The following is a 25,159-nucleotide window of genomic DNA, read 5'->3' on the forward strand; positions in this document are numbered from 1 at the left end:
GGGATAGGTAGGGTGAAAGAAAGTGACTAACAAAGTTTGAGGCTATGAGGGTTACAGAAATGTAGGATGTATTGCAGGGAGAATTCCCACCTGTTCAATTCAGAAAAGCTGTGTTGGTAGGAAGCACCCAGATGGCATAAGCTGTGAAGCAGTCATTGAAATGAAGAATGTTGTGTTGGACAGCATGCTCAGCAACTGGATGGTCCAGCTGTTTCTTGGCCAGTTTGTCGGTGACCACTCAGGCGGACAGATAGCTTGTTGGTTGTCATGCCACATAGAATGCAGCACAGTGGTAGTGGCTTAGCTCATAGATCACATGACTAATTTCACAGGAAGCCCTGTCTTTGATGGGATAGGTGATGCTTGTGACCGGACTAGAGTAGATGGTGGTGGAAGGATGTATGGGACAGGTATTGTATCTAGGTCTATTATAGGGATATGAGCCGTGATGCACTGTGTTGGGAGCAGGGGTTGAATACGGATGGGCAGGGATATTGTGTAGGTTTGGTGGGTTGCGAAATATTACTGTGGGAGGTTCAAATGGCTCTGAGCACTATGGAACTTAACATCTGTGGTCATCAGTCCCCTAGAACTTAGAACTACTTAAACCTAACTAACCTAAGGACATGACACACATCCATGCCCGGGGCAGGATTCGAACCTGCGACCGTAGCGGTCAGGCAGTTCCACACTGAAGCGCCTAGAACCGCACGGCCACAACGGCCGGCTATTGTGGGAGGAAAGGGAAGGGTAGTGGGTAGAACATTTCTCTTTTCAGGGCATGATGAGAGGTAGTCCAAACCCTGGTGGAAAATGTGATTCAGTTGCTCCAGTCCTGGATACTACTGAGTCATGAGGGGAATGCTCTTGTATGGCTGGAGGGTGGGACTTTAGGAGGTGGTGGGTGACTGGAGAGATAAGGCACAGGAGATCAGTTTTTGAACAAGCTTAGAGACACTGGCTAGGGTGTATGGAAGGGACTTCTTGGTATGGAATGAGAGGCAACTGTCGAAGTGGTGGTATTGCAGGAGGTTGGCAGGTTTGATACAGACAGAGGTACTGATATAGCCATCATCGAGATCAACATCAAGGTGGACCAGGTAAAGTAAATGGAGGAGAAGGTGTTGATGTCCTGGAGCAATGGGAATAGGGTGTCTTCACCCTTGATTCATATCAGGAAGATGTAATCAGTGTATCTGAACCAGGTGAGGGGTTTGGTATTCTGGGTTGTTAGGAAGGATTCCTTTAGATGGCCCGTGAAAAGGTTGGCATAGAATGGTGCCATGCAGGTGCCCATTTGACTGTAGGTGATGTCTTCAAAGTAGCAGTAATTGTGGGTAAGGGTATACTTAGTCATGGTGACCAGGCAGGAGGCTATACATTTGGAATCCGTCGGCTGTTGGGAGGGTAGTGTACAATAGCGGCATTGGGGGTGTCAGTATAAAGGGAGGTGGCATCAATAGTGATGAGCAGGTAATCTCCCTGTATAAGTTCTATTAGTCTCATACGATACCAGTTGCACACTACTGAGGAATAGTATTGGATGTTCTTTGGATATTCATCACATTTTCCCATTGTCCTACCAATGAACCAAACCCTGCCACCCGATTTATCAACAACCGAGCTGACACTATCTGATCATTGGTATCCGGACATCCCTAAGGAATGCAGAATTAACCACTAGATGCCCCAAGAGGTGGATCTGCCCCAGTGAAAGGAGGTGGGAAAATTTGTGTTGTCAGTAGAGAAGCAGTAACAGCAGAATGAGTCAGTCAAGAGAGTCCAGTGACTTCGAACGTGGACTAGTCAGTGTCACCTGAGTAACAGATCTGTAAGGGACATTTCAATTCTTGAACAGCTGCCCAAGTCGATGTTTGGTGATATGACTGTGAAGTGGAAATGCGAAGGAACAACCACAGCTAAACAAAGACCAAGCAGGCCTCATGCACTGGTGGACAGGGATCATAAAATATAAAAAAAATCGTATGGAACCAGCAGAAGGAATCATTAATGAGTTTCAAAGTGCTGCAACCAATCCAGCTAGCACGACAACTGTGCATAGGGAGAAAAAAGAATGATGGATAATGGCTGAGTAATTCTTCACAAGCGACACGTTTCTGCAGACAGTTCTAAGCGATGCGTGAGACAGCGTAATGAGCAATGCCACTGGACAGAACATGAATGGAAATGAGTGATTCGAAGTGATAAATTGTACTGTACCCCGTGGCAATTCTGGTTTGTGTTCAGGAAATCATTATCTACATCATGCATAGTGCCATCAGTGAAGTACAGAGAAGGTGGTGGTATGGTATGAGGGTGTTTACGCATTGTGTTTAAGAAAATGCTGAATGTAGAAGGGGAGAACACATTTTAGAGCAGAAAATCGTTCATGAAGGAGAATTGTGCAAATATACTGTCGTTTGATGACTGAACAGACTCGTGTATGTGCAACATTGTAATAAGCATTTGTGGTGCAGAGAAACAACTGGAGGAGTTGAAAAAAATAAGTCACCAGGTCCGAATGAAATCCCAATTAGATACACTATGGCACTGACCCCTTGTGCAGTTTGCATTTATTATGAATCTCTAGCCCAGCACAAAGTCCCAAGTGACTGGAAAAAAGTGCAGGCAACCCCTGTGTGCAAGAAAATTACACACCAATTTCAATAACATCAGTTTTCTGCAGAATCCTTGAACATATTCTCAGTTCAAATATAGTAAATTTTGCTTGAGGTCAAGAATCTTAGATCCATAAATCAGTATGGTTTTAGAAAGGATAGCTTATGCGAAACTCAGCGTGCACTTTTCTCAAATGTGTGAATTATGAATGAAGGGCAACAGGCAGATTCCATATTTCTAGATTTCCGGAAAATGTTTGACATGGTGCCTCATTGCAGGCTGCTAAAGAAGGTACGAACATGTGGAATAGGTTCACAGATGCCGGTGTGGCTCAAAGACTTGTCAAGTTATAGAACCAAGTGTGTTTTCCTTGAAGGCGAGTATTCATCAGAAAACAAGAGTATTGTCAGGAGTGCCCCAGAGTAGTGTGATAGGACTGGTGTTCTTTCTCTATATACATGATGATCTGGCGGACAGGGCAGGCAGCAATCTGTGGTTGTTGACTGATGATGCTGTGGTGGACAATAAGGTGTCGAAGTTGAGTGAGTGTAAGAGGATACAAGATGAGAGACAAGATTACTAGTTGGTGTGGTGAATGCCAGCCAGCTCTAAATGTAGAGAAATGTAAGTTAATGTTGATGAGTATGAAAAACAAATCCATAATGTTCGGATACAGCATTAGTAGTATCCTGCTTGACACAGTAACATTGTTTAAATATGTGGGCGTAACGTAGCAAAGCGATATGAAATGGAACGAGCATGAGAGGATTGTGGTAGGAAAGGTGAATGGCCAACTTTGGTTTATTGGGAACATTTTAGGAAAGAGTGGTTCATCTGTAAAGGAGGCTGCATATAGGATGCTAGTGCGACTCATCTTGAGTGCTGCTCGAGTGTTTGGGATCCATATCAGGTCGGACTGACAGAACACATCGAAGCGATTCAGAGGCAGGCTGCTAGATTTGTTACCAGTAGGTCTGAACGACACATAAGTATTACAGAGATGCTTCAGGATTCGAAATGGGAATCCCTGGAGGGAAGGCCACACTCTTTTCGAGGAACACTATTGAGAAAATTTGGAGAACTGGGAACTGAAGTTCACTTCTGAATGATTCTACTGCCACCAACATACACTGTGCATTAAAGACAGAGATTTGCGAGTGAAACACAGGAGAGAATGGCCATGCACTATGTTGTGGTTTGTGGAATATTTACATAGATGTAGATGTAGAGGGGTTGGTAGGATGAAGTACAAGTTAGTGTGACACAGAAAGGTACAGAAAATAATATACAAAAGTAAGTGAAAGTGTCGTAGGAAGAGTGATCAATTTGAAGGTCTAAGATTAATGATATCAGAGAGAGTGATGCGGGGCATGAGATAATGCACGAACAATCAGTGTGGTCATGTAGCTGTGTGTTGTGCATGGACGAAACAGTTTATACAGTGTGACTCATAAGTGTGGTGTGGTTTGGAAGGCAACATGTAAAACAGCAAGGAAGAGAACACACACACACACACACACACACACAACTGTCTCTGGCTGTTGAGCAACTGCAAACAACAGCACATGATGAGAAAAGCAATCTAGGTGGTGGGGGTAAGGAGGTGACTGGGGTGGGGAGGGATAGCCAGGTATGGGTGGGGGACAGTAAGTGCTGGTTGTGGCAGCACACAGGGATGAGGTGAGGAGAGGGCAGGGCAGCTAGGTGTATGCCCCCACAAGCAGCACTTGCTTCACAGCTTGTGCGATTTGGATCCTCCCTACCAACACCAGCTTTTCTGAAATACACAGGTGGGAACTCTCCTTGCAATACATCCTACATTCCTGTAAACCTCCTGTCCTCAATCTTCGTTCGTCACTATCCTTCACCCACAAATCCCCTACCCTGTTCCCACTTCAGACTACACAACATTCTGTTCAATCAACACACCCACAGTTTTTTTTACTTCTCTCCTTTCCACCTTCCACCCCCATCTAACCTCCCCACTACACTGCACCTCGCTGCCCTACCCTCTCCCCACTTTGTCCCTATATGCTCTCACAAGAAGAAGTTTATTGTCCCCCACCCTGCTATCCCTTCCCTCCTCACTGCATCCTCCTCCTTACCCCCACCACCCAGATTGCTTCCCTCATCAAGGCTGTTGCTTGCAATCTGGCCTTGTCAGCCAGGGACAGTAGTCATGTGCATGCAAGTTATGTTTATTTGAATGTGTGTGTGTTTTGTCCAATGCAGAAAAAGGTCTTGTGGCCGAAAGCTTACCCTTTGTAGCAATCTTTTTGTTAGGCTGTCTGCGACTCAACATCTTCACTTTATGGTGAGTAGCAATCTATCCTTTTCATAATACTATGAATATTTATATTTTTCTGAGGAATCATAACAGGAATTTTGCAAGTCACAGTTTATGTATTTTATCTACTGTTTTACCAACAATGTAGAAGATAGCTTAGTTTCAAAATTTTTTATTAAATCTGTTAATGGTCACGTTACATAATATTTACAAGGAATACATCAATTTTTTTTTTACCAGACATTACTTTCAGCACACATCTTTATGTAAGTACCTACATATGTTTGTATCAGCAACCAAATCTTTCCAAAATTTTCATGTACTGTTTCACAGCTTTGTAATAATTTTGTAGGAAATAGGAGTTTCTTTCCACTCCATTTGCCAGGTTTTTTACTTGTGTTTCACTGGAACAAACACAAAGAAAAACAGTTAGTTGCCATCACAAAATTACGACATGTACTGGACAAAAACTAGCATATTTATGGAAATATCCACTACCTAGTAAAGTATTTTATGATTCAGACTGTGATGCATTCACAACTTGTGCCACTGGATATCACATGAAATAAACTTAACAATGCTGCCACTGGACACTGACCCACAGAAATATTCCACCAAATGATTCATATGTGTGGGTGTGGTACAAATGGTGTGTATATAAATGTGTTTTGGTGAGAGTGAAATTTTATGGTGGATGGTGACATTTGGGCCATTACCTGTAGTTTCACTGAGTTATCAATAAACTTCAATTATTTTTTCCACTATGTACAGGGCGAATCAGAAAGGACTTAACAACCTTGTAATGATATAGAAATTTACTGAGATAACTTACTTTGTAGCAGACAACCTCAAGTTTCATATAAAAGTGTCAAGTGTCATTTTGGTTTGATGTGACTACCATTTGTGATGCAGCAAACATCCTACCAGTTATCAATTTCTTCCTACATGTTGCAGCAAACTAGCCATAACTTATGCAATGGCAGTGTGGATTTGAATTTTTTGGTTGACTAAATTGTTTGGTAGGAAAGGAACATGCACTCAGTCTTTAGTGGAACCCCGGAGAAAGAAATCCAGTAGTGTCAAAGGCCCTTCATGATCAATCCACCAATCTGAGAAGTGATTATCCAGGAAACCTCTAACTTCTGTGAGGGAATGATGTTGTGCACTGTCATGCTGGTAGTAAATTGTCACATCTCGGTCACCTTTATCAATCTGTGGAAGTAAAATGTTTTGAAGCCTATTCAGACACACAATAACAATGACAGTTTCCTCCATGAAAAAGACAGGGCTGTACACTTTTCAATTTGCTAAGGATACGAAACATATTACCTTTGGGGCTGTAACAAACATGTTCCAGGGTTGCATTGGATTTCCCGTGTCCCATGTTCTGCAGTTGTGGGTATTCAACGTGACAATAATGTCTAATCATCCTCTATCTGATGCACAATTTCTGCAAAGAATTCCCATGAGCAAACTCATCTTTATAGTAATTCGCTGTACCATTGTGTATTTGTATGGTTTCATGTGCAAAGATCTATGCAGTACTCACCAAACAGTCTTTTGTGGAATGCCTGTCTTGCGAGATGCATGTCTCACTGATTTTTATGGACTGCGGGCAGAGCTCTCCCTCACCTGTGTGACATAATCATTAACACACAGGCAATCTGCTGACTTACCATGTTGCAGTGAACAACCAGCCTCAATGAAGTCCTTGCACAAAGAGTAATTTGTAGGCCTACGTAAAGGATCTTTAGTGTATCTGGTGTGAAATTTACACTGAATAGTTGTTGCAGAGTTCATTTCATGAAACCAAAACACACAGAGAGCATGCTTTACATCAGTGAATGAAGCGATTTTAACTGCGCAGTATGGGGTAGTGATGCATTATGTGAACCAGATTTTAGTTTGTTTGCTACAAAATGTAACATCTAATTGTGTAAGTTTTCAATAAAGTTGTATATCATTCCCAAGTTGTAAAGCCCTTTTGACTCATCCTGTATATTTATCAAGGTAAAGATTAGCTCTTTTTCAGACATGAATGATAATCACCTATGAAGACATCTGGAAAATTCGAAAAACCTGCTCAACAGGACTACTCAACAATGCAGTGGCAGACAGTTCACCTGTCAACAAGTTTCATCATGGCAAACAAAAGTTTAACAATTATGATCTTTTGCAGGATTCTTCTGTTAACTTATCTGAAGCATAAAGGTGAAAAGTCAAGTGTTTATTAACTGGGCAGGAGATGACGGCTAAAGCATGAAAATAAAATGCCACAATAATTGACTGTTCTCAGATTTTATTTGATAGAGGGAAAACTGTGCACTTCATTGGACATTTGATGTAACCACTGTGGACATAGAAAGATGCATTATACAGCCATTGTTGAAAAGTGTGTGAAACAAACTCAATCAATGTTGAAGAATTACCGCTAAATGCTGTATCCAACTGGCACTAAAATTACCACTGCCAGTAACTATAGTTCAATAATAAATGCATGTAAAATTGGAAAAAAGGGGGAAGGGGTAAGAGACCATTTTTCATCAATGGATAATCAGAGCAGGACAAATTTCAAATTGCTAAACAGTGTACTGAGTTCTAGAAGACACACTTAAGACTAGGGTGTTCCAGAAAGACCTGATTTCAAAAGACTATACCTTCTTAGTGAAAGAAGACAGAAACTTGGGGTGGACTTTAACTTTCATGACGTTACCAGTAGAGTCTTCCAGATGCAGTAAGCTAGCTTTTTCACTACCTAATGTGCTCAGAGTTGAGATGGTAATAACACAGCAACAAAATGGTTTTGCATTCTGCCTTTCCACACATGAAACTCAGTTACGATGACATAGTGTGGTTTTCTTTGTAAGTATGGTATAACGAAGACTGTTTGAGTATAAAGGCTCCTAAAATTTGAGGTGAACTGTGAAGCCACATATGAAGAGCAGTGAATGCAGCAACTCCACACATGCTTGCAAATGTATGAACCGAGTGAGACCATCTCTGGAAGTTTGTTGTGCATACAGTGGAGGGCTTATTGAACTTTTGTGAAAGGCAAACAAAAACTTTGATCCATACATAATTGTAAAAGGGTGTAAGTGCAGGCATGTAAAAGATATACCCTTTAAAAATGAAACTGTTATTTTGAAAAAGTGAAATTCGTAGTCCTATGCGTAAGTTAAAATTCATCCTAAGTTTCTGTCTTAATTAAAAATGAAGTTACTGTCTTGTGCAATTAAATGAATCTTTTTTTGAAAAACTTTTATAGTGATCTGTCTTTAGCTAAACAGTCTTCTCCATATTAACAGTAATGGGTAACAAACAAATTAATCATGTGAAAGTCAATTCAGAACTTTAAGTGACACTTTAAAATCTCAGTAATCAGGTGGACAGTGTTTACTCTTGCCTAGTAAACACAGACACACTTATTGCAATAGTGTTATACAAATTTGTCAGAAAGTTATCAACAGATATAGAAATGACACTAAGAAAATACTTTTTTTACTTGATCCATCAGAGCACATTACTCCGATATTACAATTTTCGGCCAATGTTGCCCATCTTCACACATGTTAAAAAAATCCTGAGTCTTAATTATAACAAAGATGATAATGTTTTGACAATGACATGTCATGTTATTTGCTAGGATGCTGCAGAGATTTGGAGGGTGACAGAGGGTGGGGTCAGAAGACTACGAGGAAGAGAAGGTTTCATTTCAGGTCTTGACTTCAGAAAGTCATATGCTGAGAAATTTGTTATAACATTCAAGGCCTGGGTGGCACTGGGTGACAAGGCGTACGGCGGGTGTCTTCTGAGTTTTTTTGAAAATGATATCTGTATCAGTCAGAGGGGTAAGCAGAGCAGAGACTGCCTGGGAAACATTTTTGAGAATTTTGCAGCCAGGGATTGGTTGTTAATGTAGGTGTTGAGGGATTCAGTAGTAAAGTAGATTATGTCTGCCACATCAACAAACTCCCTCTCGCTTTCCACCACTACTGATCTTACACATTTCTCCCAGGCAGGATTCTCCACTCACCCTCTCAAAAATAAAGTTCCCATTTCCAAAAAAATCAGACACACTTTTCTTGTCACCCCGGCCTTGAATGCCTCAATACATTAATCCACTAAGGTTATGACTTTCTCAAGTCAAGTCCTGAAATTAAATGTTCTCTCCCAGATAGTCTCCCTACATTACCCACTGGAACTTTCTGCCTTCCCTCCTTTGATTAGATTAGTTTTTCGTCCCATAGATCGGTGCTGAGGAGATCCTCGTGGATGTGGAACATGTCAAATTTATTTATTTATTTATTTTTTAACAATACTAATAATATGAATACATACAATACATCATTTGTTTCTATTAAAAAATTCGTCAATGGAGTAGAAGGAGTTGGCCACTAGTAAGCCTTTCAGGCTCCTTTTAAACCGATCTTTATTTGTAACTAAATTTTTTATGTTTACTGGCAAATTATTGAAGATGAGTGTTCCTGAGTAGTGGACCCCTTTTTGAACTAAAGTAAGTGCTTTTAAGTCCTTGTGCAGATCATTTTTGTTCCTGGTATTGTATGTACGAACTGAGCTGTTTGTTGGAAAAAGAGATATATTATTTAGGACAAATTTCATTTCTCCAACCAAGCAGCACACCCAAACTATGATCCCTACACTATGGTTCCTACCCCTGAAACACCCCCATTATAAAAACTGACCCATGCACCCACCAGACTTCTCCAATCATAAATCTAACAATATCAAGGGCACAGCAACTTGGGAAATTGTGGATGTTGTTTATCACCTATCTTGCTACCACTGCATAGCTTTTTACATAGGAATAACCACCACTACACTGTCTGAGCACATCAGTGGGCATAGAAGAAATGTCCATCTCAGGCACATGCTGCACCCAATTACTGAATATTCTCTACAGCTCGAATCAGTAGACCATAAGACCTGCTACACCACGCGACTATTTGGATCCTCTCACACAATACTGGCTCTTTGAGTCTGGAGCTGGGAATATGCATTCCAACACTTCCTAACAACCTCTTGGATTTAACCTCCATAAATACATCTAAGCCCCCCCCCCCTTTTTTTCTCATTATAATAATGTTTTTCATTTACATTTTTATACATATATTTTTATTTATTATATCTTTATTGCATTTAATTTTCCATCTTTGTTCTTCTTTCAGCCCTCTTTTCTATACCCCCCCCCCCCAGTCTCTCCTACTTAATAAATGCACTATTCATTTCTCGTCCTCTTAAATATCTTTACTACTCAACCTGTCCTCATTTTCTCTGGAGTTCTACCAATGTATCATCCTTGACTTACTACTATCCGAGATACTGTCCCCCCCCTTCATCTTTGTCTTCTTTTGTGCTCATAGCAGGTGCGTCAGTCTAAATGACCTGCTCTTCTTTTTAATCTCCCCCAATCAACCCTCCTCTCCTTCCTGAAGCTGGAAGCCGGAACTAGATATCTAGGATCATGGCCTATACAGGGCTATTACAAATGACTGAAGCGATTTCATAAATTCACTGTAGCTCCATTCATTGACATTTGGTCACGACACACTACAGATACGTAGAAAAACTCATGAAGTTTTGTTCGGCTGAAGCTGCACTTCAGGTTTCTGCCGCCAGAGCACTCGAGAGCGCAGTGAGACAAAATGGCGACAGGAGCCGAGAAAGCGTATGTCGTGCTTGAAATGCACTCACATCAGTCAGTCATAACAGTGCAACGACACTTCAGGACGAAGTTCAACAAAGATCCACCAACTGCTAACTCCATTCGGCGATGGTATGCGCAGTTTAAAGCTTCTGGATGCCTCTGTAAGGGGAAATCAACGGGTTGGCCTGCAGTGAGCTAAGAAACGGCTGACCCCTTTTTCTTCTGCGAAAAAAACGTTACAGGACACGTGTATCTGGACATGCTGGAAAATTGGCTCATGCCACAACTGGAGACCGACAGTGCCGACTTCATCTTTCAACAGGATGGTGCTCCACCACACTTCCATCATGATGTTCAGCATTTCTTAAACAGGAGATTGGAAAACCGATGGATCGGTCGTGGTGGAGATCATGATCAGCAATTTATGTCATGGCCTCCACGCCCTCCCGACTTACCCCCATGCGATTTCTTTCTGTGTGGTTATGTGAAAGATTCAGTGTTTAAACCTCCTCTACCAAGAAACGTGCCAGAACTGCGAGCTCGCATCAACGATGCTTTCGAACTCATTGATGGGGACATGCTGCGCCGAGTGTAGGAGGAACTTTATTATCGGCTTGATGTATGCCGAATCACTAAAGGGGCACATATCGAACATTTGTGAATGCCTAAAAAAACTTTTTGAGTTTTTGTATGTGTGTGCAAAGCATTGTGAAAATATCTCAAATAATAAAGTTATTGTAGAGCTGTGAAATGGCTTCAATCATTTGTAATAATCCTGTACTTCTATGTACGTGTGTATTGGCAGTAATAGGTATAAATATTTCACCTCTTGAAGGTAAATACTGACCAGCAATTCTGTCTCATATAACAGTTTCCTCATTTGATTTTTCCTTTTGATTATATAAGGTTTCAGTGTATCAAAAGTAACATGGGGGAGGGGAGAGGGGGGAGGGTGTAGGGATATAATGAAAGGCAAGAGGGGAAATTACAAAACTGTGTGTACTTACAGGACCACTATTAAAACATTAATAACAATGCCAGACCAAATTTTTAAATACGAAGTACTGAAATTTCACTTGCATTATATGTAAGAAGTTGCTATTTCCAACCCAAAATTTCTATTTTTGGTATAACCACAATGATACATGTTTTATATTGTTGTGGTCTTCAGTCCAGAAACTAGTTTGATGCAGCTCTCCATGCTACTCTATCCTGTGCAAGCTTCTTCTTCTCACAGTACCTACTGCAACCTACATCCTTCTGAATCTGATTAGTGTATTCATCTCTTGGTCTCCCTCTACGATTTTTACCCTCCACGCTGCCCTCCAGTACCAAATTGGTGATCCCTTGATGACTCAGAACATACCCTACAAACTGATCTCTTCTTCTAGTCAAGTTGTGCCACAAATTTCTCCTCTCTCCAATTCTATTTAATACCTCCACATTAGTTATGTGATCTACCCATCTAATCTTCAGCATTCTTCTGTAGCACCACATTTCAAAAGCTTCTATTCTCTTCCTGTCCAAACTATTTATCGTCCATGTTTCACTTCCATACATGGCTACACTCCATACAAATACTTTCAAAAACGTCTTCCTGACACTTAAATCTATACTGAATGTTAACAAATTTTTCTTCTTCGGAAACGCTTTCTTTGCCATTGCCAGTCTACATTTTATGTGCTCTCTCCTTCGACCATCATCAGTTACTTTGCTCCCCAAATAGTGAAACTCATCTACTATTTTAAGTGTCTCATTTCCTAATCGAATTCCCTCAGCATCACCTGATTTAATTCGGCTATATTCCATTATCCTCGTTTTGCTTTTGCTGATGTTCATCTTATATCCTCCTTTCAAGACAATGTCCATTCCATTCAACTGCTCTTTCAGGTCCTTTGCTGTCTTTGACAGAATTACAATGTCATCAGCGAACCTCAAAGTTTTTATTTCTTCTCCATGGATTTTAATTCCTACTCCAAATTTTTCTTTTGTTTCCTTTACTGCTTGCTCAATATACAGATTGAATAACATTGGGGATAGGCTACAACCCTGTCTCACTACCTTCCCAACCACTGCTTCTCTTTCATGCCCCTCGACTCTTATAACTGCCATCTGGTTTCTGTACAAATTGTAAATAGCCTTTGGCTCCATGTATTTTACCCCTGCCACCTATAGACTTTGAAAGAGAGTATTCCAGTCAACATTGTCAAAAGCTTTCTCTAAGTCTACAAATGCTAGAAATGTAGGTTTGCCTTTCCTTAATCTATCTTCTAAGATGAATCGTAGGGTCAGTATTGCCTCAAGTGTTGCAACATTTCTACGGAATCCAAACTGATCTTCCCCGAGGTCGGCTTCTACCAGTTTTTTCCTTTTGTCTGTAAAGAATTCGTGTTCATATTTTGCAGCCGTGACTTACTAAAATTGATAGTTTGGTAATTTTCACATCTGTCAACACCTGCTTTCTTTGGGATTGGAATTATTGTATTCTTCTTGAAGTCTGAGGGTATTTCACCTGTCTCATACATCTTGCTCACCAGATGGTAGAGTTTTGTCAGGAATGGCTCTCCCAAGGCCGTCAGTAGTTCCAATGGAATGTTGTCTACTCCCGGGGCCTTGTTTCGACTCAGGTCTTTTAGTGCTCTGTCAAATTCTTCATGCAGTATCGTGTCTCCCATTTCATCTTCATCTACATCCTCTTCCATTTCCATAATATTATCCTTAAGTACATCGCCCTTGTAGAGACCCCCTATATACTCCTTCCACCTTTTTGCTTTCCCTTCTTTGCTTAGAACTGGGTTTCCATCTGAGCTCTTGATATTCATACAAGTGGTTCTCTTTTCTCCAAAGGTCTCTCTAATTTTCCTGTAGGCAGTATCTATCTTACCCCTAGTGATACATGCCTCATTTTTCCTCTAGCCATCTCTGCTTAGCCATTTTGCACTTCCTGTCAATCTCATTTTTGACTGTTACCCAAGGATTTCTAGTAGCCCTCGTCTTTTTACCTAATTGATCCTCTGCTGCCTTCACTATTTCTTCTCTTAAAGCTACCCATTCTTCTTCTACTGTATTTCTTGCCCCCTTTCTTGTCAATCGTTCCCTAATGCTCTCTCTGAAACTCTCTACAACCTCTGGTTCTTTCAGTTTGTCCAGGTCCCATCTCCTTAAATTCCCACCTTTTTGCAGTTTCTTCAGTTTTAATCTGCAGTTCATGACTAATAGATTGTGGTCGGAGTCCACATCTGCCCCTGGCAATGTCTTACAATTTAAAATTTAAATTTTATATTAAAAATCTGTATTTCATGGAAAATAGCTTTTTAGTTACTTTTTATGAAAATTAACATTTCTTGCTGCTTTTCACTAGTATGAAATTAAGATAATTCACTGCAATGAGGGTAGAACACAAATAAAACAATATGCTTACTTGACATGTCCATATTTCTGGGTTATTGTTATACTGTCTTCCAATATTTGTTCCCAGTTGCGGAGATCAATATTCAGTTTGAAACATATGGCCAACTTGTAACTCATTACGTTGAATGAAACACTGAAACAATTAAAAATTGTACTTTTACATTTAACTACCTTTCTCTAAAGAAAGCATACAAATGGAACATGGAGCATCATAAATAATGAACAACATAACAGGGTTTGTCAAGCAAATGTTCTACAAGAAAATCTAACATCCTAATTAGAGACTGCATCTAACATCTTTAGGTGCAAAGACTGTGCAGATACATTAATGTTGAATCACAACTGAGGCATGACTAAACAAAGTCCCTATAAAACTAGCTGACATGTTTTGACTGTCCCTAGAGTTTTGCAATAAGATATTCTAATTCATTTAAATCAACAATATTATGAAAAGGATAGCTGCTAGTCACCATACAGCGGAGATGCTGAGTCGCAGATAGGCACAACAAAAGGACTGTCACAAATAAGCTTTTGGACAATAAGGCTTTTGTCAAAAATAGATGACACACACACACACACACACACACACACACACACACACACACACACACACACACACACACACAGAGGTGCATACGCGCGCGCAAATGCAACTCACACACACAGCTGACTGCTGCTGCTCGTAGTGTGGCTTCATCTACCAGAGGCTGTGTGTGTGTGTGTGTGTGTGTGTGTGTGTGTGTGTGTGTGTGTGTGTGTGTGTGTGTATTTCATTGTTTAATTTAAATCAGTCATACAAAATAGACGCCACAGGGACAGGTCACTGTGATGTGGAAAGAGGTCAAATATGTAAATTTTATTTAAGTGCAATACAATGAAATATCTTACATTTTACAAATATTATTGTGTTACAGTGCTAATGTTAATTCTAAAACAACCTAAAACACAAATTTTACGAGTTTTAGTTAAAAGGCTCTCTGCGATAGAGTAAAATGAGTTGCTCACCACATTACCTACATTTCATATGGTCTGGCAATTTGCTGAATACATTCATACCCATTTACCCGACTCCTGGTACTAGTGTTTTCACCCTGAAATATTTCCAGAGGTCATTTATGGTCGCAGTGTTATACACGGTCCAGTCACATTAATGTGATCACCACCTATGTTTGATGTCAATGTGAAATAACCTCTCACATATGGCAGGTGCCAGAAACAGCAGTGGAGGGTATATAAGGCTTGTCAGGGGATGCAGAAAACAGTGCAATCATTGTCATAATGCTGAAGCTTAGCTATTTATCTGATGTCCATAAGGGCTTTTGGGTCAAGGGTGGAAGCATTTCTGAAATGACTAAGTCTGTAAACTCTTTGTGTGCCCCTGTGATTGAAGTATACTGAGCATGGCAAAATGGTGCTATCTACAACTGGTGTTGAGGCAACTGTTCCATGGGCCACAGATGACAGGGGTAAATGATGGTTGTGGAGAGTTGAGTAACTGAATGCCCAGGTGAACCAAGAGATTACCAAACAGTGTCTCCTTGATGACCGTTCAGCAAATGCTGCTGTGTATGGGCGCGTGGTTCATACATCCATGCTTACGGCTATTCATCAGCAATAAAGACTGAAATTTGCATGCCAATACTGCAAATGGGTGTCCACTGGTTGGCAACAGGTGGCCTTTTCAGATGGATCACGTTTTATGCTCCACTGGACAGATGGCCGCGGGCATGTGCAGTGTGAAATGTCTGAAAGCAAACAACTTGCAACAATCACTAGAAGGGTCCTGGTGGGAGGGCATTACCATGATGATTTCATCATTCTGGAATGTGCAATGTCTCTACACAAGTATGTGTCTATGCTTGGGAACAATGTCTGCACATATATGCAGTTTGTTTTTCCTTTGCATCTACCAGCTGGACACTGCAATGTGTCACACAGCACACAGTGTATGTGCGTGGTTTGAAGAGTACCAGGATGAGTTCCCCTTACTCCCTTGGCAACAAAAAATCTGTGGATTTAAAACCAATGGATAATCTAAAGGACCATCTCAATTTAGACACGCAGCATAGCTGGCCATGGCACAGGAGTTGGCATGGCTCCACATCTTGGCATGGCTCCACATCCCTGTTGGTACCATCCAGAACTGGGCTGAATCTTCCTGCACATCATGCAGTGGTCTATGCTGAAAAGGTGGTTATTCAGCCTTTTTACAGGTGGTCGCATTACTGTGACTGGTCAGTGTATTTTGCTTTTCAATATTCTTAGAGAAAAGAGAAATGTAAGTGATCAAAAAGAACATTAATAAACACAAGGACCACATGTTAAGTTTTTATCAAAACAATGAAAGTAAAATTTTTATTCTGAACAGATAATTTTATTATCATTCAAAATATTCACCTTTAATATTTTTACTTTTTTGCATGTTTTTGAATTAGTCCTGGATACATTGTTTTCCATTCTGATGTTGGTACGCTAATAATGGAGCTTTGAAAGAATCGAATAGCTTCTTGAGATGATGAAAATAGCTCTTTATGTATTTTCCGTTTGATGTAAGGTAAATAGGAAATCTTTAGAAGATAAATCAGGTGAATATGGACAATGATACTTTATTTGATGTTTGATTCTGTCAAACAGTAAATTTTTAAATGTCTTGAAGATGAATGATGTGACATTTTTAGTTGTTTTCCCTAATTTCAGCAAATGACTTGTGGCATACAACCTCTTGTATACTATTTAGCATAACTGTACTTCTAAAGCAATAATAATGTCCTGCAGTGTAACTGAAGAAACAAGGAATCATTTCAATGGAAGTGCTTCAACAACAAACCACATTTGTTGGTTTCAGTTCATCTTGGAACAATGAAACAGCTAACTGCTATTTAGTTTCTGCCTTTTATCAATATATCCGCATTTTGTCTCATAATACATTGTATATGAAGTTTGCATTTTATCAGTTCAATTTTTTGAACATTTTCTTACACGAGTTTACCCTGAGACTGCTTTAGGGCTTTCGTCAAATGGTGTAGAATCCATCGGGAACAGATATTTTTCATTGCCAATTGTTCCTGCAAAATCAAATGCACTGTAGTCTTTCACATGTCTAAGAATGACTGTATGTCTCAGTATGTCAGATGCCAATCCTAAATCATATTGTGCCCAGCATCAATATTTTGGGGGAGAACAAATGACTTTGGTCCAATTCACAAAATTCATTGCTTATGGAAGCAGAATCACAATTACATTCTACAATTCAATTACAAATGGTCTTTTCTGAAGATGCTTGATTACAAAATAGATAAATGAAGGAATCTGAAAGATTGTTGTTTATACTTAGGTTTTCAAACAGACTATAAAAGAAAAAATTTCCAATGAAAATCCTTCAAGTGAAAGTTCCACGTTTTTTCAACACTGCTCCTTTAAACACTCAATGTAAACAAACTGCTCAGACAGTTCTGAGCAGCCATTGTTTTAACATTCACAAATCACAAATTTTAAAACATTAGTAAAATAGTCGTTTGAAAACCTGGTGGTCTTCGTGTACATATTGTGATGCAGTTATAAAAATACCACATGTTTTAAAGTGGTCTCTGTGGCATGCGTTAAATCTAGTTTAACACGTAATTTATGTAACATGGTTATGTATTCTGAAAACAGTGGTCCTGCATGTCGAGCTTCCTAAAAAATGATTCCATAACTCATTAGTAAATGGAAATATGGAGAATAAACAACCTTTTTTAAAAAAATTTTAATGAGATAAAGCAGTAATTGTGTGCACTATACGTGTAGCTGAACTACCACAATCCATTAGTTCTAAGCAGTGGGTTCCCAAATTAAGATTGGATCTATTTGTAGTCCTGAAACCTTAACACTTTCTATTTCCTGTTTCACTGTTTGAGTAGACAAATTTTATTGATTGTGGAGTTCTATGAGGACTAATGAATTGTATGTACAGAGTTTTATCAAATTTTCTATTTGCCTGGATCCATCTGTTGATGTTTTTAAATTTTTTTTTGTCAGCGACCTTTTTCAGTGAGAACACTGATAGAACTTTCCTTGTTATACTCGTATCAGAAAGGGCAAAATTTGTATACTGTGACATTGCAAGTGGAAGATCATTCATATATATCAGAAAAAGGAGGACTCAAAATAGAATTCTGCGGTAGGTGAAGCATGATTGCTTGAAATTCTGAATGCCTATTGCTATGTGAAGAACAGAAAATTTGTATGCTCTGCTTTCTTTCTTGCGAACGGAATACAAAACTATTAAACTTCAGAGTTTACTTCAGTATGTATGCATTATGTTATGAAGTGCTGTAATCAAACTTTACTGAAAGACTTTCAAATTTGGGAACCAAGTAAGTCTCTTGTTGAATATAAGACCCAGTAACCGCAATGAACTCTTAAAGACTTGTGGCCTTCATTCTGAAGGTCAGTTTGATGCAGTTCTCCATACTGTGCAAGCCTCTTCATATCTGAATAACTACTGCAACCTACATCATTCTCAATCTGCTTACTGCATTCATCTCTTTATCTCCCTCTATGATTTTTACTCCCCCCCCCCCTCCAAAACTAAACTGGTGATCCCTTGATATCTCAAAATGTGTCCTGTCAACCAATCCATTCTTTTGGTCAAGTTGTGAGACAAATTTCTTGTCTCCTTAATTCTACAGGGGGGTCCAGAAAAATGTACACACTCTTTGATAGTCAATATGAATGGTACAAAATGAAACACCATTACAATTCTTGCATGGAGGGGGGGAAAGGTTATTTTGTGTGTTCAAAGTGACGCCCATTCGAAGCCAGACAATGTCGATACCACTGAACTATTGACCGAACTACAGCTGTCAGTGTTGCTGGTGTGATAGCCACACAGGACACTCAATGGTTTCTCGTAGCTCATTCAGTGTAGCTGGCTTCTGTTGATAAACTTCATTTTTGAAGGTCCCCATAGATAGAAGTCAAGAGCTGTAAGGTCTGGAGATCTTGCAGGGTACTAAACAGCTCCTCTTTGACCTATCCATTGTCTAAGTACATTTTCATCCAAGTGCTCTCTGACATCTCCGCAGTAGCGAGGCAGAACGCTCCCTTGTTGTAGGTAAAATCTTTCATTTGCAAACACCTCTTGAACAGCAGGTAAAATTGATGTTTGCAGCATATGAAGATACGCTTCATCAGTTACGGTATCTTCTAACAAGAATGGACCAATCAAATTGTGCAATGACAGACCACACCACACATTAACACCCAGCAGATTAACATGTTTGCCCACGTGAAATTGAGGATTTTCAGGAGCCCAGTATATGCAGTTGTAGCAGTTTAGAGTATCGTTCAGTTTGAACTGTGTCGTGTCAGACCAGATAACCATCCCTGAAAACCGTTCACCCTCATGAAGCATGTCTTCATACCATGTACAGTACTCCATCCTTCGATCCAATCATCCTCATTCACAGCGTGCAGCGATCTGGGAATGTACACTACCCACTTTGCAGCCTTCAGAATTCGTCATACCTTAGTTGGCTTACCCTTTTTTCATATGGACCCTGCTTCTCAGGTTTTTGAGGTGACCTAGTAGAATGTTGCAATGTAGCAGCACTGGAAGCTGGACTTGCTGATGTTTTTGGTTGGACAAATGTTTCCTTATGCACACACTGAACAGTACCATCAGCTTTAAATTTATCCCGAATACCATAAATTGTTGTACGTGTTGGTGGCTGAATTCTGTACACATTATGCCATTGCTGTTGTAGCTCTACCATGTTTTCATACTTCCAGTACCACTCCAATATGGCCTTGCGTTGCTCAAAACAAAGTGCACACCAAGATCTGTTGAGAAAAAAATGTACTACACTACTGCACAAAACTGGAATGATATGTCATTTTGTTTCAAATATATTAACTATCCAAAGGTATCTACATTTTCTGAACTCCTCTGTATTCATAACTTTCTTATTAGTTACACGACGTACCCTTCTAATCTTCACCATCCTTCTGTAGCATCACATTTTAGAAGCTGTTATTCTCTTTTTGTCTAAACTGTTTATTGTCCATGTTTCACTGCAATACATGACTACATTCCAGACAAATGCTTTCGGAAAGGACTTCCTAACAAATCTATCTCTGATATTAACAAATTTCTCTTTTTCAGAAATGCTTTTCTTGCACTGCCAGTCTACTTTTTATATCCTCTCTAATTCGGCCATTAGTTATTTTGCTGCCCTAACAGCAAAATTCATCTACTACTTTAAGGGTCTCATTCCCTAATCTAATTCCTTCAGCATTACCTGATTTAATTTGACTACATTCCATTACCCTTGCTTTGCTTTTGTTGATGTTCATCTTATATCCTCCTTTCAAAACACTGTCCATTCCGTTCAACTGCTCTTTCATGTCCTTTGTTGCCTCTGACAGAATAATAATGACGTCGGCGAACCTCAACATTTTTATTTCTTTTCCTACTCCAAATTTTTCTTTGGTTTCCTTTCCTGCTTGTTCAATGTACAGATTGTATGACATCAAGGATACACTACAGCCCTGTTTCATTCCATTCTCCACCACTGCTTCCATTTCATGCCCCTCACTGTTACAACTCCAGTATGGTTGTAAATAGCCTTTTGTGCCTTGTATTTTACCCCTCCTACCTTCAGAATTTCAAAGACAGTATACCAGTCAACACTATGAAAAGCTTTCTCTAAGTCTACAAAAGCTATAAAAGTAGGTTTGATTTTCCTTACCTTATCTTCTAAGCTAAGTCATAAGGTCAGTACTGCCTCGTGTGTTCCTACATTTCTCTGGAATCCAAACTCATCTTCCCTGAGGTCGGCTTCTAATAGTTTACCCATTCTCCTGTAAAGAATTTGTATTCGTATGTTGAAACCATGCCTTATTAAACTTATAGTTCGGTAATTTTCACACTTGTCAGCAACTGCTTTGTTTGGATTTGGAATTTCTACATTCTTCTGGAAGTCTGAGGGTATTTTGCCTGTCTCATACATCTTACACACCACATGGAATACTTGCATCATGATTGGCTCTCCCAAGCCTATCAGTAGTTCTAACAGAATATTGTCTACTCCCATGGCCTTCTTTCGACTTACACTGTAAGAATAATTTGACAAAGTTCTGATAGGTATCTCCCATTGTATCTTCATCCACTTCTTTTTCCATAATATTACTTTCAAGTTCATCTCCCTTGTATAGACCCTCTATATACTCCTCCTGCCACTTTTCAGCTTTCTCTTCTTTGCTTAGGACTGGTTTACCATCTGAGCTCTTGGTGTTCATACAGCTCATCTCTTTTATCCAAATGCCTCTTTATTTTTCCTGTAGGCAGTATTTATCTTTCCCCTAATGAAGAATGCTTCTGAATCTTTACATTTATTCTCTAGCCATTCTTACTTAGCCATTTTGCATTTCCTGTCACTCTCATTTTTTTAAAAACATTTGTGTTCCCTTTCGCCTGTGTGTTATAATAATAATAAAAAATAATAATAACATTCCATTAGAACTACTGACGGCCTTGGGAGAGCCAGTCCTGACAAAACTCTACCATCTGGTGAGCAAGATGTATGAGACAAGTGAAATGCTCTCAGACTTCAAGAAGAATATAATAATTCCAATTCCAAAGAAAGCTGGTGCTGACAGATGTGAAAATTACCAAACTATCAGATTAATAAGTCACGGATACAAAATACTAATGCGAATTCTTTACAGACGAATGGAAAAACTGGTAGAAGCCGACCTCGGTCAAGATCAGTTTGGATTCCATAGAAATATTGGAACACGTGAGGCAATACTGACCCTACGGCTTACCTTAGAAGGTAGATTACGGGAAGGCAAACCTACGTTTCTAGCATTTGTAGACTTAGAGAAAGCTTTTGACAATGTTGACTGGAATACTCTCTTTCAAATTCTAAAGGTGGCAGGGGTAAAATACAGGGAGCGAAAGGCTATTTACAATTTGTACAGAAACCAGATGACAGTTATAAGAGTCGAGGGGCATGAAAGGGAAGCAGTGGTTGGGAAGGTAGTGAGACAGGGCTGTAGCCTATCCCCGATGTTATTCAGTCTGTATATTGAGCAAGCAGTGAAGGAAACAAAAGAAAAATTCAGAGTAGGTATTAAAATCCATGGAGAAGAAATAAAAACTTTGAGGTTCGCCGATGACATTGTAATTCTGTCAGAGACAGCAAAGGACTCGAACAGCAGTTGAACGGAATGGATAGTGTCTTGAAAGGAGGATATAAGATGAACACCAACAAAAGCAAAACAAGGATAATGGAATGCAGTCGAAATAAGTCGGGTGATGCTGAGGGAATTAGATTAGGAAATGAGACACTAAAAGTTGTAAAGGAATTTTGCTATTTGGGGAGCAAAATAACTGATGATGGACGAAGTAGAGAGGATATAAAATGTAGATTGGCAATGGCAAAGAAAGCGTTTCTGAAGAAGAGAAATTTGTTAACATCGAGTATAGATTTAAGTGTCAGGAAGTCGTTTCTGAAAGTATTTTTATGGAGCGCAGCCATGTATGGAAGTGAAACATGGACGATAACTAGTTTGGACAAGACGAGAATAGAAGCCTTCGAAATGTGGTGCTACAGAAGAATGTTGAAGATTAGATGGGTATATCATATAACTAATGAGGAGGTATTGAATAGGATTGGGGAGAAGAGAAGTTTGTGGCAAAACTTGACTAGAAGAAGAGATTGGTTGGTAGGACATGTTCTGAGGCATCAAGGGATCACCAATTTAGCACTGGAGGGCAGCGTGGAGGGTAAAAATCGTAGAGGGAAACCAAGAGATGAATACACTAAGCAGATTCAGAAGGATGTAGGTTGCAGTAAGTACTGGGAGATTAAGAAGCTTGCACAGGATAGAGTAGCATGGAGAGCTGCATCAAACCAGTCTCAGGACTGAAGACCACCACCACAACAACAACAACAACAACAACAATAATACATATGAATGGAAAAATTTAGTTTAAAGTTTATCACAATTGCATTATTAGAAATGTTGTGTTTGTACGGTTTTTGGCTAATCGGACTTCCTCTCTTACATTTTAATTGTAGATCCAGGCAGCAGACTTCAGGGACACCACCAGGCAGCAGACTTCAGGGACACCAGTGCATATCAAAAATGAAAAAATCGTCCTTATTTGGTTCCACTTCACTTCAATAAAAAATTCTTAATACTGATACCAAATCTTCTCTTATTTCGCAACATATATGATACAAAACACTCGTAGCCCGTCATACTCCAAACCACACATCTTAACAGAAACATCTACATACGAGAATGTCAGAAGCAAAAACATGTGTAAAGAAAAATGAGCGACGATTTCTTTCATTTGTCTGCACCTTACCGTGCATTCAAAATTAATGCCTTTGTCAATGTATTTGTCGATTGGTGTTTCATTTTTTGTTTTTAATAAATTTTAACTTTATGTTATCCTGGCGGTCTTTCACCATGTACCTACACAATAATATCTCGTGTTATCCACGGATTTCTACCAGGCCTTGTCTTTTTACCTATTTGATACTCTGCTGCCTTCGTTATTTCTTCTTTTAAAGCTAACCATTTTTCTTCTACTCTATTCCTTTCCCCTGTTCTAGTCAACCATAGTCTTATACTCCCTCTGAAAGTCATGACAACGTCTGGTTCTTTCAATTTTACCATGTCCCATCTCCTTAATTTCCAACCTTTTTCCAATTTCTTCAGCTTTGATCTACAGTTCACAACCAATAAATTGTGGTCAGGGTCCACATCTGCCCCTGGAAATGTCTTACAATCTAAAATATGATTCCTATCTAACCATAACATAATCATTTGAAACCTTCCGGAGTCTCCAGGTTTCTTCCACATACACAAGGTTCTTTACAATTCTTGAACCAAGTGTTAGCAATGATTACATTAAGCTCTGTGCAAAATTCTACCAGGCACCTGCCTCTTCCAGTCCCCCCCCCCCCCCCCAAGTACATATTCACCTACTACTTTTCCTGCTCTTCCTTTTCCTACTATCAAAGTCCAGCCTCCCATCCCAATATCCCAATTAAACTTTCATCTCCTTTAGCTATCTGAACAATTTCCTTCATTTCATAATACATTTCTTCGATCTCATCATCATCTGCGAAACTAGTAGACACGTAAAATTGCACTACTACGGTAGGCGTGGGCTTTGTATCTACCTTGGCTACGAAAATGCGTGCACTATGCTGTTCATAGTAGCTTACCGGCATTCCTATTTTCTTATTAACTATTAAACCCAATCCTGCATTACTCATTTTTGGCTTTGCATTTATAACTCTGTATTCACTTGTTGCAATGCCATTCTGGTCGATGTTACAAGGCCAGATAAGTCAATCATCCAAGCTGTTGCCCCTGCAACTACTTGAAAAGGCTGCCACTCCTGTTCAGGAAATACTTTTCTTTGGCCTCTCAACGCTCTTTGTAGCACGCTTACCAGCTTACAGGATAACGGCATGAAATTTCGATTTTTTATTACAAATTTAATGTTTTCATTGAACTCACCCTCGTATACTGATTCCAGATGGATTGTTGAAAATAAAATATTTTGAAACTAAGTGATCCTACTTTTTTGAAGAAATTTATTCAACTTAAAAAACTGAAACTGATCTTTGTGAATTTAAGGATAAAGTTCAAATCAAATTTCCATAAACGACTGACTTTTAACTTTTATATCCACATAGTATAACACACCATTTGTTATAAAAACAAGAGAATAATTATGAAAAAGAGGAAGGCACCACTCACCTATAGTGGATCGATGCATGATGCACGGAAACAGGTGACAAAAAACAGCTTTCGCATTAGGCCTTTTACTAGCAAAACACATGACTACACAGAAACCCAAACGCACAATCCTGTGGCCACAGCAAGGCAGATTAGAGAGAGAGAGAGAGAGAGAGAGAGAGAGAGAGAGAGAGAGAGAATGCCTGCATGGGAGTGGCAGGGGAGACTAGTGAGAGAATGCATTGCTTGATCTGGATGCAGAAAGAATGGTGTCGACAAAGGGAGGGGGTCTCATTTTTGACCTTTTTATCAAATTTCCCCCCAACCATGCACCAATGAATCGTTGTTCATTTACCTTCACCAATTCTGAAACTCTTCTTTGCTCTTGCAAAACTTCAACACGCATCCCCTTTCTAAAATCCTGTCTG

At 39.6% G+C, this 25,159-nt stretch overlaps 1 protein-coding gene across 1 annotated transcript in view; it reads right to left on the reverse strand.

Moving 5' to 3' along the window:
* Positions 1 to 5,079: 5,079 nt before the first annotated feature.
* The window catches only part of LOC126188970 (uncharacterized), a 296,440-nt gene continuing 276,360 nt past the window's right edge, over positions 5,080 to 25,159 (reverse strand). The window contains exons 11-12 of the mRNA XM_049930740.1: positions 13,993 to 14,115; positions 5,080 to 5,310 (exon numbers count right to left, since the gene is read on the reverse strand). Of these exons, the coding sequence (XP_049786697.1) occupies positions 5,196 to 5,310; positions 13,993 to 14,115 (238 nt within the window). The 3' untranslated portion in view covers positions 5,080 to 5,195. The remainder of the gene's footprint in view (positions 5,311 to 13,992; positions 14,116 to 25,159) is intronic.

The sequence above is a fragment of the Schistocerca cancellata genome, chromosome 5 (genome assembly GCF_023864275.1).
Source record: "Schistocerca cancellata isolate TAMUIC-IGC-003103 chromosome 5, iqSchCanc2.1, whole genome shotgun sequence".
Lineage (NCBI taxonomy): Eukaryota > Metazoa > Arthropoda > Insecta > Orthoptera > Acrididae > Schistocerca > Schistocerca cancellata.